Source organism: Ostrea edulis, chromosome 7, assembly GCF_947568905.1.
Source record: "Ostrea edulis chromosome 7, xbOstEdul1.1, whole genome shotgun sequence".
NCBI classification, from domain to species: Eukaryota; Metazoa; Mollusca; class Bivalvia; order Ostreida; family Ostreidae; genus Ostrea; species Ostrea edulis.
Window position 1 is genome coordinate 44,935,485 of NC_079170.1, and position 12,890 is coordinate 44,948,374.

General features: G+C 33.1%; 1 protein-coding gene across 1 annotated transcript; it reads right to left on the reverse strand.

The window, feature by feature from the left end:
- Positions 1–1,724: 1,724 nt before the first annotated feature.
- On the reverse strand, positions 1,725–10,953 carry LOC130048184 (G2/M phase-specific E3 ubiquitin-protein ligase-like). The gene is made up of 8 exons (XM_056144539.1): positions 10,895–10,953; positions 9,883–9,945; positions 9,716–9,768; positions 7,872–8,164; positions 6,940–7,121; positions 6,209–6,381; positions 3,654–3,871; positions 1,725–2,498 (listed from the first exon to the last, which is right to left on the reverse strand). The coding sequence occupies exons 1-8, from the start codon at positions 10,895–10,897 to the stop codon at positions 2,245–2,247; spliced, it is 1,239 nt and encodes a 412-aa protein (XP_056000514.1). The 5' UTR covers positions 10,898–10,953; the 3' UTR covers positions 1,725–2,244.
- Between the last annotated feature and the right edge of the window lie 1,937 nt (positions 10,954–12,890).

Here is a 12,890-nt window from a genome sequence, read left to right on the forward strand (position 1 = left end):
ATTTCTATAAATATGCGCAAATTTTAATTTAATAAAGATTCTTGCAAAAAATTATGACATCACATGAGGATCAATCAACCTTAAACATCCTCCACCCCTCTTAGATCCACTCTAAGTTTTAGGAAAATAATTGGATCCTCCTGTCCCTACTATGTGCACATCTACAAATGGCAATGAAGCAATGTACAAAATTTCAAGTCTATCAGATAAGCCATATAGGAGGAGAAGCATTCACAAGCTATTTCAATATCCTCCACCCCTCTTAGAGCCACTATAACTTCTGTCCCTACAATATGCAACATCTACAATGGGCAATGAAGCACTTTTTACAAAGTTTTAAATTTATCCAATAAGAGGAGAAGTGTTTACAAGATTTTGTGACAGACGGACAGACAGAAAGTACAAAAACAATATGTCTGATCCCCCTGAAAGAGAGGGAGACATAAGAAAATATAGTAACAGTATAAAAAAACAAGAATCACATGAACACCTGTTGTTGAGAGGTATACTTGATAAAACAAGAGGCCCATGGGCCACATCGCTCACCTGAGTAGCCTTGGCCCATATCTAAAGATTTTCCATATATATTTGCATGTAAAACTTTGGTCCCTATTGTGGCTCCAACCTGCCCCAGGGGGCCATGATTTTTACAAACTTGAATCTGCACTATGGCAGGACGCTTTCATATAAATTTGTACTTTCATAGTCCGAAGAATTTTTTTTAAAGGTTTTATCCCTATATATTTGTATGTAAAACTTTGATCCCCTATTGTTGTCCCATCCTACCCCTGGGGGCCATGTTTTGAACAAACTTGAACCTGCATTATGTCAAGACGCTTTCATATAAATTTCTACTTTCCTGACCCAGTGGTTCTTGAGAAGAAGGTTGTTAAAGATATTCCCCAATATATTTGCTTGTAAAACTTTGTTCCCCTATTGCGGCCCTTCCTACCCCCGGGGCCCATGATTTTGACAAACTTGAATTTGCACTCTATCAGGAAGCTTTCATGTAAATTTCAGCTGCTCTGGCCCAGTGGTTCTTGAGAAGAAGATTTTTAAATGACCCTATCCTATTTTTGTGATTATTTCCCCTTTGAAGGGGAAATGGCCCTTCATATGAACACACTTAAAAGCCCTTTACCTAAGGATGATTTGTGCCAAGGTTGGTTGAAATTGGTCCAGTTTTAACAGACAAATTTTGATCAAAAAAGTTCATTTGAGCCATCAGCTCAGGTGAGGTAAAAAGAATTTAAAAAGTCAAAAACTAAACATCCATATTAAATCGTTCATGCAAAGAATTATAAAATCAAAACACTGCTTTTGTATTGCAGTTCTAACAAGATTACTGCAAACGGTACATAATACGCCTGTGAAAATGCTTACATAAGGTATATTCTTAAGCAATAATTTGTAGAACTTTTTCAGCCATCATCAAACTGTGAGATACTTTCTTTGCATAGTATGAATCTTTCCTTAAAGAAAGGGACTAAGTTCAACAACCTGTAATTTTCTTAAAAATTGAAGAAAATCAAAATCCTGCCACTTTCACATCTTCCATACCCCTAATAATACTCTGTAAAATAAGAAGAATCTCATCTGAAAACTGTAGAAGGAACTAAAAGACAAATCATATACTCTCTTTGCAATATTTTCGTAAAACAGAGTAAGCTGAACAACCTGTAATTTTCTTAAAAATTGAAGAAAATCAAAATCCTTGTCACGTGCACATCTTCTATACCTATACAAATTCTCTGTGAAATAAGAAGAATCTCACTTGAAAACTGTGGGAGGATCGAATTCACTAAACAAAGCATGTACTCTCTTTGCAATAGTTTCTCAAAACTGACTAAGTTCAACAACCTGTAATTTTCTTCAGAATTGAAGAAAATAAATCCTTGTCACATGCACATTTTCAATATCCATACAAACACTCTGTAAAACAAGGTGGTCCTCACTTGATAATTGTGGGAGGAGATAGACAAATTATGTACCCTCCATTTAACAATAATTTTCAAATAAAGGGGCAAAACTCCTGCAAGATAGGTTGAAATGGATCATCTAGAGTGATCCACAAAGAACCTACATAGCATTGTTTCAGCTTGATATGTGACAGAGAAATGAAATTATAGAAACAGAAAACCCCGAACGGACAGGCGTACAGATATCGCTGTACGATAATACGTCCCGTCTAAAGACGGCGTATAAAAATAATGAAACACTTAAAGGTGACGATCAAAATGACACTCAATGATCAGTAAACAAACATCCCAATTCCAAAGCGTTGTCCATCACATCTTTGAAAGCTTTGTATGTGTCTGTAACAGGAATGCTTAAGGTATTTGTACAAGTATTTGCATAGGGAGTTGCCAAAAGAGTAAAATTTTCATCCGACTCTGGATGCCTGAACTTATAGGTCAGTGGGGGTGAAAACCCTAAAGGAGGAATGGAATCCAGTCCAGTGATGAATGCAAGCAGGGACTTGAACTTGTCTGGTGTATCTACAAATCAATACATTTCTATACTGCATAGGTATATATACATGTAATATATAGTCTTATACATGTGTTTGGGTATTCAAGTACAATATGATATTAATTTCACATATATTGTACCTACAAAAACATAGAAATACCGTATAGTGGGCTTTTTCCGAAGGGTGAAAATTTGGCTTATTTTAGAGGTTAGATAGCTTTCCGCCAAAATTTCACTTGCCAAATATGGATACAAATGCGACATCAGTATTTGCAAGAGAGATGACTCTCCCTTGTTCGCCAAAATTTATTACGCTAAAATTATTAGCATACATTTGAGCCAGCAAATCAGCAGATTTTAGACCCACAGAAAAAACTTGCTATATGGTAACAGGAAGCCCACAGTCAACTGGGGATGAATTTGCACACACACACACACACCGATGTATTTCCCAAAAGACATTACTCTGGTAGACACCGAATGATTTGAAGATAGATATTTTAAAAATTATATTCCTTAATATATACATGTAATTCTCTAAAATTGATCATTCAATTTAAACTAACTATAAAAAATAATAATATGTTTTACAGACTTTCACAATGTAAGCATTTAGCCCCCACTCCACCTCACAGCCCAGTCCTGCCCCAGGGGTCATGAAATTTACAATTTTTGTAGTCATGGCATCATTGATCTTCAGCTACTAAATACTCGGTTTGTCTCCTCTATTCCCAGGAGAGGAGAAACATGATTTTAAAAAAAGAAATCATGCAATTTTAATATATTGATTAAAATTGCAACGCCCCTGCCCCAGGGGTCATGAAATTTACAATTTATGTTCCTTTTCTCCTACACGGTAATTTTGGTACAGATATTGGTCCAGTAGTTCTTGAGAAGAAGATGAATATGTTCCATAATGTTAATACATGCATGTACACAACAAATGGCATACGACAGAAGCTGCATGGATGGGGCCCCATGCAATAGCAATTAATAGAGGGATTCAGGTCACCTCAAAATGATGCAACTAAAGTACACAAACATCACAGATGATTACATATGTCATTTATCTACATCAACATGCAATTATATTTTGAAAATCAAAATTTTACATACTTAGTAAGTGTTCGAATTAATTTAAAACTGATATTTTTACATGCAGAGATGTTTCAATTTAATACCTTCTAGGTCAACCAGATAATCCCGCCAAAATGTCTGGACCTTTAATTCATTGATGTACTTATTGCTACCTTCTTCTGAGAAAGTAACTTGAAATAGATTGTCCATTTCAATGGCATCCAACACAGTGTCACTTGTGTAGACAAACAATTCTTTCATTGCATCTGGATATTTTCGGATCATATCTAGCACTCCCAAACATCTTAAACCATTGGTAAACCTATTTATCAAAGCAGATTATGAAAATATAGGCATGCTCAACATTCAAATTGACATTTGGTATGATTTATGACAATATCTTCCTAATATAACTTGGTAGTAATTTTTCCGACAATGTTATTCATATATTATTATACGTTCTTTTAATTAAGGTAGGTAAATCCTATTAGAAATTTCTGTCAATCAAATTTTTTTCCATTTAAATAACTTTAACAACTCATAAACTAACTAAAAAACCCATATTAGACATACCTTTGCGGGTTTATTTTTATACTATGTGCTACAGAGCATATATACCCCCAAATGCAAAAGCCAAATTTTAACACAAGAATGCATGATCTCATGTTTTATTAAAAATATGCACCAAAGCACATCATATTAAGCTATAATATATAAAAACCAATAGCTATTCATTTATTGAGAGAATTTTTAAAGATATTCAATTGAAAACATACACAATTGCTGTTTAATCTGCTCACATCCTTCAGAAAAAAATCACAGAATATCGCAATTTTGAAAAATTCTCAAATTCTAAATTGTTTACATGCCAGTTTTTCTTTAAAAATATTTAGAATTATATCTAAGGTTAACAAAAAAACATATTTTACCATAGTTGACCAGAGATATTTTGCAAAATGGTCTCTTGAAAACGCAAACCCCCATTTTTGAATATAAGTTTTACAATTATTCTTTGCACACTTTGAAAATAGTAAATTGTAACAGCAAATACAATCTTAAAATCAAGATTAACAGAATATGACAATATATATATATATGTAAAACATACTGAAAATTTTGTCCTACCAGACAATTAGAACACAAGGAGGGAGATAGGGGGGGCACCCCCTCCCCTTCCTTTTTCTCACATTTTTTTTGGTGTGTGTGTTATTCTTTTTTTGTTTGGCTATCAATCATATCATACTTAAAAATACCTACATGCTATCTCATACTTATAGAAAAAATAAATATAATGTAACATATGTGTAGATTCTAGCAACTACAGCTCATGTACAAATAATTTTGTTTCTTGAAAGTACTTGTGAAGAAGAGTTCAAATATTCAACAACTTTGCTGATGATTTTCTGAGGATTTATAATTCTGGGTTTCTTTGAACCAAACACAAACTCACTAAAAACAGTTTGAATTCCACTGTGAGGGTCACGCCTATGTATGATTTTTAACTTGTTCAGGCTTAGATTGCAAGCTATGAGCCTTTTAGAGATCAATGTAGATATTACATTGCTTTGTACCATTGGAGCTAGTGAGGACTTGATACTATAATAATTTATGTTAAAGATATCTAAGATTCACATTTGAATGCTAAATTTGACTCGTACAGTTCTCGTAAACTACAAACATCAGACAAAGAAGTTATAACTAGAACTTTCTAGTCGGTGTTTAAAATTTAAAACCGGATACGTAAAAGCACGGACTTTCCTTAAGAGCTTTTTAACAAGAGGCCAACAGGCCTTATCAGTCACCTGAGTACTAACTAAAAGTATCACTATTCCCAAGGGCTGTGAAATCTATAAAAAAATTCCTGTTCTGGATATCTATATATTAAGCTAAATTCTAGTATTCAGCATCAAATGCACATATACTGATGAAAGGCTTTATACAACATATGTATTAACATTATTAAATGATATGACTTATTTGGACATATCCTAAAGTCCAAACCCTGGGGTTATGAAATTCAATATTTTTTTTTATTATTTTGGTACATCTTTTCCTGTTATTCCTAAATATGCATTTAGTTTTATACTGTATCACCAAACTTAAAGAAGTCCTTCAAATGTTAAATACAATAATGACTATAATAATTTTGGCTCCACCCTGAAACCAAATCCTTACCCCTAAGATAATGAAATTTACAATTTTGGTAAAGGATAACCAACTCCTTCTAAATATTCATTTAGTTTCAATAGCATTAAAGTAGATATCATTTACATGTTTGGCACATACACACTATGTTTACCAAGTTTGGCCCTGCCCTGGAGTCAGAACCTCATCCCCAGCTCCTAAAATTTACAATTTTGTTAAAGACCTTTCTGTTCTATATCGCTATGCATTAAGCTTTATTTAATGATACTAGTATGCAGTTGTAGAAAAGAGTTTGGAAAATTTTGGGCAGTTCTTGCCCTGTCCCTAAGGCCTTGGGGTGCAGGAGTACTGAAATTTACAATTCATGTCCCCTTTGTCTTGAAGATTCTTACCATTTGAAAAGAATTGGAATGACTATAGTTATCAAGAAGTTAATACAAATGTTCAGTTGTTAACACACAACAACCATGTAATTGCAATAGATTCAATTTGGGTTTCATACAATTGTACTCACTGAAGAAGAGACTTCTCAACTCTGGTGACAACAATGTGACGGCAAAGAGTATGTACCAGTTCATTTTTCTTCTTGGGATTCACAGCCAGTGATAGGCCACCTATGTAGTCTAAAAGTGGCTTTATAGGATCAACTGCATCAAAAAAGGATTCTATATCTGTAGACATTTCAATCTGAAAGAAGATTAAGCTACATGCTAGGAAAACAAGATTGTAAATATGCCATAGCCACATCCCCCCCCCCCCCAACTGCCACAAAAAAGTTTAAGCACAAAAGTTTCATAACTCCTGTAAAATTTGATGCATTAAAATGGCAGTGCAATGTGATTAATGACATGTACTTAATTTGATGGTTTCCAAGAAATTGCATCCACAAAGTCAAGTGCGACGGACGCACAACACCAGTGTTTCAGTGGGGGACAAAAATATAAATAAGTAATACATGTACTAGCTACATGTAACTGACATGAATTTCAAATGTTTTTTCAGAGAAAGATATATATATATATATATATATATATATATATATTTATCACGTTTGCTACCTTACTTGTACTAAAAGTGAACATTCAATTAAGTGGCAACTTCCCAGCCAAAACTTAAAGAATATATAGTATGCCATTTCAATTGATTTAATTCTTAACCCCTGTACCTAATTATGTGCACATATGGGTTGAGAATCAATCTATTTTTATTTATTTTGTTGGTTTAATTAATTTTCCCCCAAAAAACCTTTTGCACTTGCTCTTTGTATTCATCGTCAACAATATCTTCAATAGTGGGGTCAGCAAACTCCGGACCATAGGCCAATAGTCCGTACAGAAACTCTGACATGAATGTCGGTGCTGGTCCACCATTCACCAAACAGTATGCAATAATCTTGCCATAAGTTTCATAATCACCATCCTTCTCCGCTAAAAAGAAAAAGGGCTCAACTTTAAACATAACTTGCCTATAAGGTCAGTTAACTTTCTAACCTGAGCACCTAAAAAAAAGTTGCTACATGTAAAATGTGTTGAAAATTGAATTTCTTGCTGCTTTACTCATTTTACATTTAAGAAACCTTTCATTGGATTAAAATATAAAACCAAGTATGTTTTACTAGTTATATCATAATTAAATATATTTGAATAGATCCATTATATCCATTCTGTGGCTACCCTATTGGTCTTGGTTGGCAGTCAATTAATGGTTTAAACAATTCAGAATATACTCCGTATATGATAAGGATGCCAATTGAATACTATCAATATTGGCATTTCTGGTGCAGTGGTTATTATGGAGTGCCAAATTAACATAAATTCAAATAATTGAACATATCTTCAATTATTTGAAGATATCATCAATTCAATTACTGCTCTCTTTAATTGAATGAATGCGTGCATTAAATCAATTATTGCTCTCATCAAATGAAATAATGTGCGCATTATATCAATTATTGTTCTATTCAATTGAATTTTAGCATACATCAATTCAATTGTTGATATCATTAATTCATTTGAAGAGATCGTTAATTCAATTAAAGCTCGCAATAATTCAGAATTAAAGATATAATTGATTACTAAAGTATTTGAAGAGATCTTAATTGGTGCTCCATAGATTTTTAGTATTTATCGTAGTTTTTAATTATTTCATATCATTTTTCAAATACATGCATAATTTACCCATCAGATTTTGCGACAGCATTTGGTTTGTTTCTTTTCCCTCAAATATGGATGACTGAGCAATAGATCTAATCATCATTCTCATAAATTCTCTGGAAGGGCCTCCATCATCTATCCCTTTTTCTCCAGAAAACCGCACAAACAAAGGTTGATTCTCCTTGAATTTCTCTCTTCTAAATGAATTTTTACAATCTAAAATGTTGTTTCTGTCCACATTTATTGTATTTTTTTTCCCATTTGGCTGAATCTTTTGCTGCAGTTCTTTTAGAATCTCAAGAGCAGTAATGTTTCTGCTAAAACAAAATAAAAAATTAGTATAACTAAGAAACAAGAGACCCACGGGCATTAACGGTCACCTGAGTATCATAGCCCATACAGGGAGTTTCATATTGCATTTAAGTCTCAATATGGAGTCGTCTGTGCACATCTTTATGATATATAAAACTATGCACACAATTCCTATTCATTTACAGATGAAGGCAAAATAGAAGTTTGAAACATATAGCAGGGGAGGATCCAGGAATTGTGGTTACGGGGGGCGCCACTTTATGAGGCAGTGGGCGAAAGCTCCTGGATTTTACAGATTTTATGGGGCTTGAAATATTTCTCCTATTACGTCATTTGTACTATTTTCTATCATTTTAATAAGGTGAAATTAATAAAATAACCCAAATTTTAAGGGGTTTTGGGGAAAAAATTAGGTTCTCCCAAAAAAGTAATTCAAGAAATCAAAGGATTTTGTCATTTATTTTTCCGAAGGTGAAAGAAATTATTGCTTCTTTTATCGTTTAGTACATTTTCCGAAACAAGATACCGCAATTTACTTTAAATTTTAAAATTTTAGAGGGGGGGGGGGTGCGCCGGCTGTGCCCCCTCTTAATCCGCCACTGTATAGGCCTAAATCATTTTAACACCCCCCCTCAAAAAAAAAAAAAAAGCCGGAGCCATGAATTTCACAATTTAAAAAGAGGACATTTATATGAACATCATAACCATGCCTTCAATTTATCTTCCATGACTGTGAAAGTAGAGAGGGAAAATTCTTTTTTATTATGTGGTGCCATATTGGCCTTGCCCAAGGGCCTGAACCCCTGACCTAGGAGCTATGCATTTCACAATTTAGTAGAGAGCTTCATAAACATCATCATAACCATGCATTTAGTTTTTCTCATATACATATACATATGAAAGCTACAGTAGAGAAGAAGATTTTCTATCATTTAATACATTTTCAATATATGGCCATATTGGCCCAGTCCTAGGGCTTGAACCCTGAGTGACTCAGGTGACCTAAAATCAAAACAAAAACAACTTGTAATGCTCAGGCTCTCAAGAATATTTCACTAATATGGAGACGTCACCATTGCCAGTGAAGGGCTGCAAAATTTAGGCCTATACTCGGCGCTTATGGCCATTGAGCAGGGAGGGATCTTTATCATATATATTTGCCACAAACCCAGATCCCCACAGGACTGTATAATTAAGGGTAAATAATTAGTATGTACTTTATGTGTAGAAAACTGTGAGGTAAAAGCTAAATTTACTTCTTTTAAAATGCCAAATTGAAATTGAATGACCTATGATCAAGATAATGATACGTACAATTAAAGATCATGATCTCTCTTTCATGCTACATGTGTGATAAGCTTTTTAAAAATACAAGTACACATCTATGCAAAGACAAATATATATATATATATATATATATATATATATATATATATATATATTACGTAATTCATATAATATTGATATCTTTTAATTTGATTGAATAATTAGGTCTTTTTGAGATCTCTATAATTACAAGAAATTAACACTTCAATTTTCAAAGAAAGATATCTTACTCTTTCTGGTTACTAGAGGCACTCTTGGTCCTGGCAGTCCAATTGAAAATTACCTATAAAAATGTTTCAATTCATAAAATTGAATGAACTGAATTATAATGTATGAATAGAAGACTAATTAATCCCTGTATGTAAATAACAAGAAGCTACAATGTAGCTGATCTTACTGTTGGGGTCCCTGTATCCGACAGTAGTCCATGGTGACTACTGCAGGGCTGCAATTCTTCATCCTGTTTGTTTTTAAAATAATGTAAGCATTGATTAGTGTTGGAATTATACAAGCTGGTGATAAATAAATATCAGTGTGTTGTAAATAACAAAAACAAGAGGCACATGCTCCTTAATGGTCAACTGAGTTCAGTGCAGGGTTGCAAAGGGTGTGGAAATGATCATGGCCATGACAGCATTTATATACCTAAACAAAGCCTACATCTTTAAGTTGACAAAAGCAGAACTTTAGAAAATAAATGCTTTTGTGTGTGGGATCATCTATACTTAAATCAAGGTGATATTCATGTATTAACAGTCCAATTCACCCTTCTTGAGGACTTAAAATTGCTTTTTACTTATGTTATTACGTACATGTTAACTTATATATTGTAGCTTTTATTATGTTATATGCTTTCAAGTTATAAAAGAAAATTTAAAAGAATAAATGCATTTAATGGCACCTAACAGAATGCTACTGTAATATGCACTGCCCTAGCCCATATAACCAGACCTGGCAAGAAATATACAACCGATTTGCCTATCAAACTCTTCACTCATACAGTTTGTCTGCAATATTACATGTTAAAGTAAAGATACATGATATCAAAGATTATGATAGCATCAAATTATGTATACCCTGTGGAAAGTATAGGTAAATCTATTATTTATTTTAACAATTTGTTCCATTCCTTGCACAAATACTACACACTTGATGTTGTTCAAGACTTCCTCAGTAATTAGAGGATAAGAGGAGTTGAAGTTGAATATATATATATATATATATAGAACTGTGATGAATAAGGATCATCAACAGGTAAAGCGATCAGTTGCACACACACATAGGCATATGGGGCCAGAAATAATATATGTTCAGATTTAATTTAATCCATGCTGTATTACTTTAATGGCAATGAATTAACTTGTATATATGATGAAAAATATAAATGCCAGTTTAAAAAGATACATTACCATTTCAGTGGTAGGTAAATCAGGTAGTGTAAATTGGTCACTACTACAACTGGTCTGGAGTTCTCCTACCTGTACATGTAAATTATCAAAAAGAAATTACATATACATGTATATATATGCTGACAACATAGCTAATTTTTAAAAGAAATTGTATACATGCAATCATGAAGCTAAATTATCTTCCTTTAAAACTGCCATAATAATATATGATATTGACTTTAAACCCATTAAATATAACCTAGCTGACCAACACAAGAGATTTTAATGGCCAATGCAATTAATAAACATGTATTCAGTGTACTGAAGCTGAAAAGTGATCATTGATACGTTGGAATATTTTAAAGTAGACATGCATTGATCAATTGCATGGTTCTAGACAAGTCGCATTCCCCTAAGGACTTGCCCTGGGGAATTATCTCCATCACTATTATAACTCAGGATGCGTTGATAAAAAATATAACAAAAGCTTGAATCCTTTTAAAAGTTCATGTTTACATCCCATGTATGCCATAAATGTATATAAATATTACTGTTTTTTAACTAACAAAACAATAATCAAAGGTAACCATTCAATTATTATCTCCCCAGTAGAAGTGAGCTTTCATTTGAATAAATTCATATAACTCCTTCAACCAAAGGTCCTTTTTGCCAACTTTGGTTGAAGCTGACCCAGTGGTTCAGGGAGAAGAAGATGAAAATGTGAAAAGTTTATAATGACAACAAAATTAAACAATTAACAGACAATTTTCGATTAGAAATCAAGGTTTGACACTAATTATAGGCACATCCAACATACTGAGCACTGGCACTTATTTCATACATGGGTCACCCCGTCCTTGACCCATGTATGAAACAAGTGCCAGTGATACGTACTGAGTCTAGTACATGATGGCGGCTCCTGCTGTGTCAAATGTCTGTGTACTAGTACTATACCTGGTTGTGTTGAAAAATAGCCTTATTCTAAAACCCTAAGAAAGGTTTTACTAAGGCTATAAGCTGAAAAATGCCAATAATATAGGGCAAAAACTTGTAAACCTTATGACATAATCTCTATTCTTAGTGAATTAGATAGGTCGTGGTCAAAATATTTGCTTTTACGATAACAAATTATATACCGATTGCGAATGTAACTGTAATGTTTTGTTTCAAATTACAATGCATACCCGTTAAGTTTGATTCATTAAAATGCACATTAATCAAATCTGAGATTTTTGTTCATTAAAATATGTCAATACGACAACCATTCTTCATACAGTGTAACCACATGTGCACTCAAGAGCCCGATTGGATATAGATGCATGTGGGCCGGGGAGTTTAGCTTTTACATAATTTCCCAAGCAAATAACAAAGTTAATGTCAAATCCAGGAAATTAAGTTAATTCACTTGAACCTTCATCTCAGGTTAGCTAAAACTCTGAACCCCTCCCATCTCCTTGGAAAAATGACCTGGATCTGACCTTGCAACTATAAATTTCCATGAGAAGATATCTTACCATTGGCTCACTGGCAGTTCTTGGCTGATCTGTATTCTATTGATGTAGATAGTAGAAGTGTAAATTGAAAATTACTTGAAAAAGACACTAAAACTTATGTAAAGTAACATTTTACATTCACAGTCAAAACTTGCATAAAATATATATATTTCAAACCTGTTATTTCATTGGCTTGTTCCTAAATAACCAGCAAATTACTTTAAAGGAAATTATTTTAGAAAATATTAACAATTCATATACATGTACTTTTGGAGTAGATTTCCTACTTCTTTTCTTCAATTTCAATTTTGGCAAAGGTTCTTCATCATTTTCCTTCAAAACAATTAATATACAATCATACACATGTGTGACAAAATTCATTATATTAAATACAAAGTAGCATATATATGTGTGTGTGTGCTTTTAATTTCATGCTCATATAGGGTGTGAATTCAAAGCATAATTAGTCATGGCAACATACAATATCTTAAATTATCAACTGTCTTATCCAATTTAATTGGTTT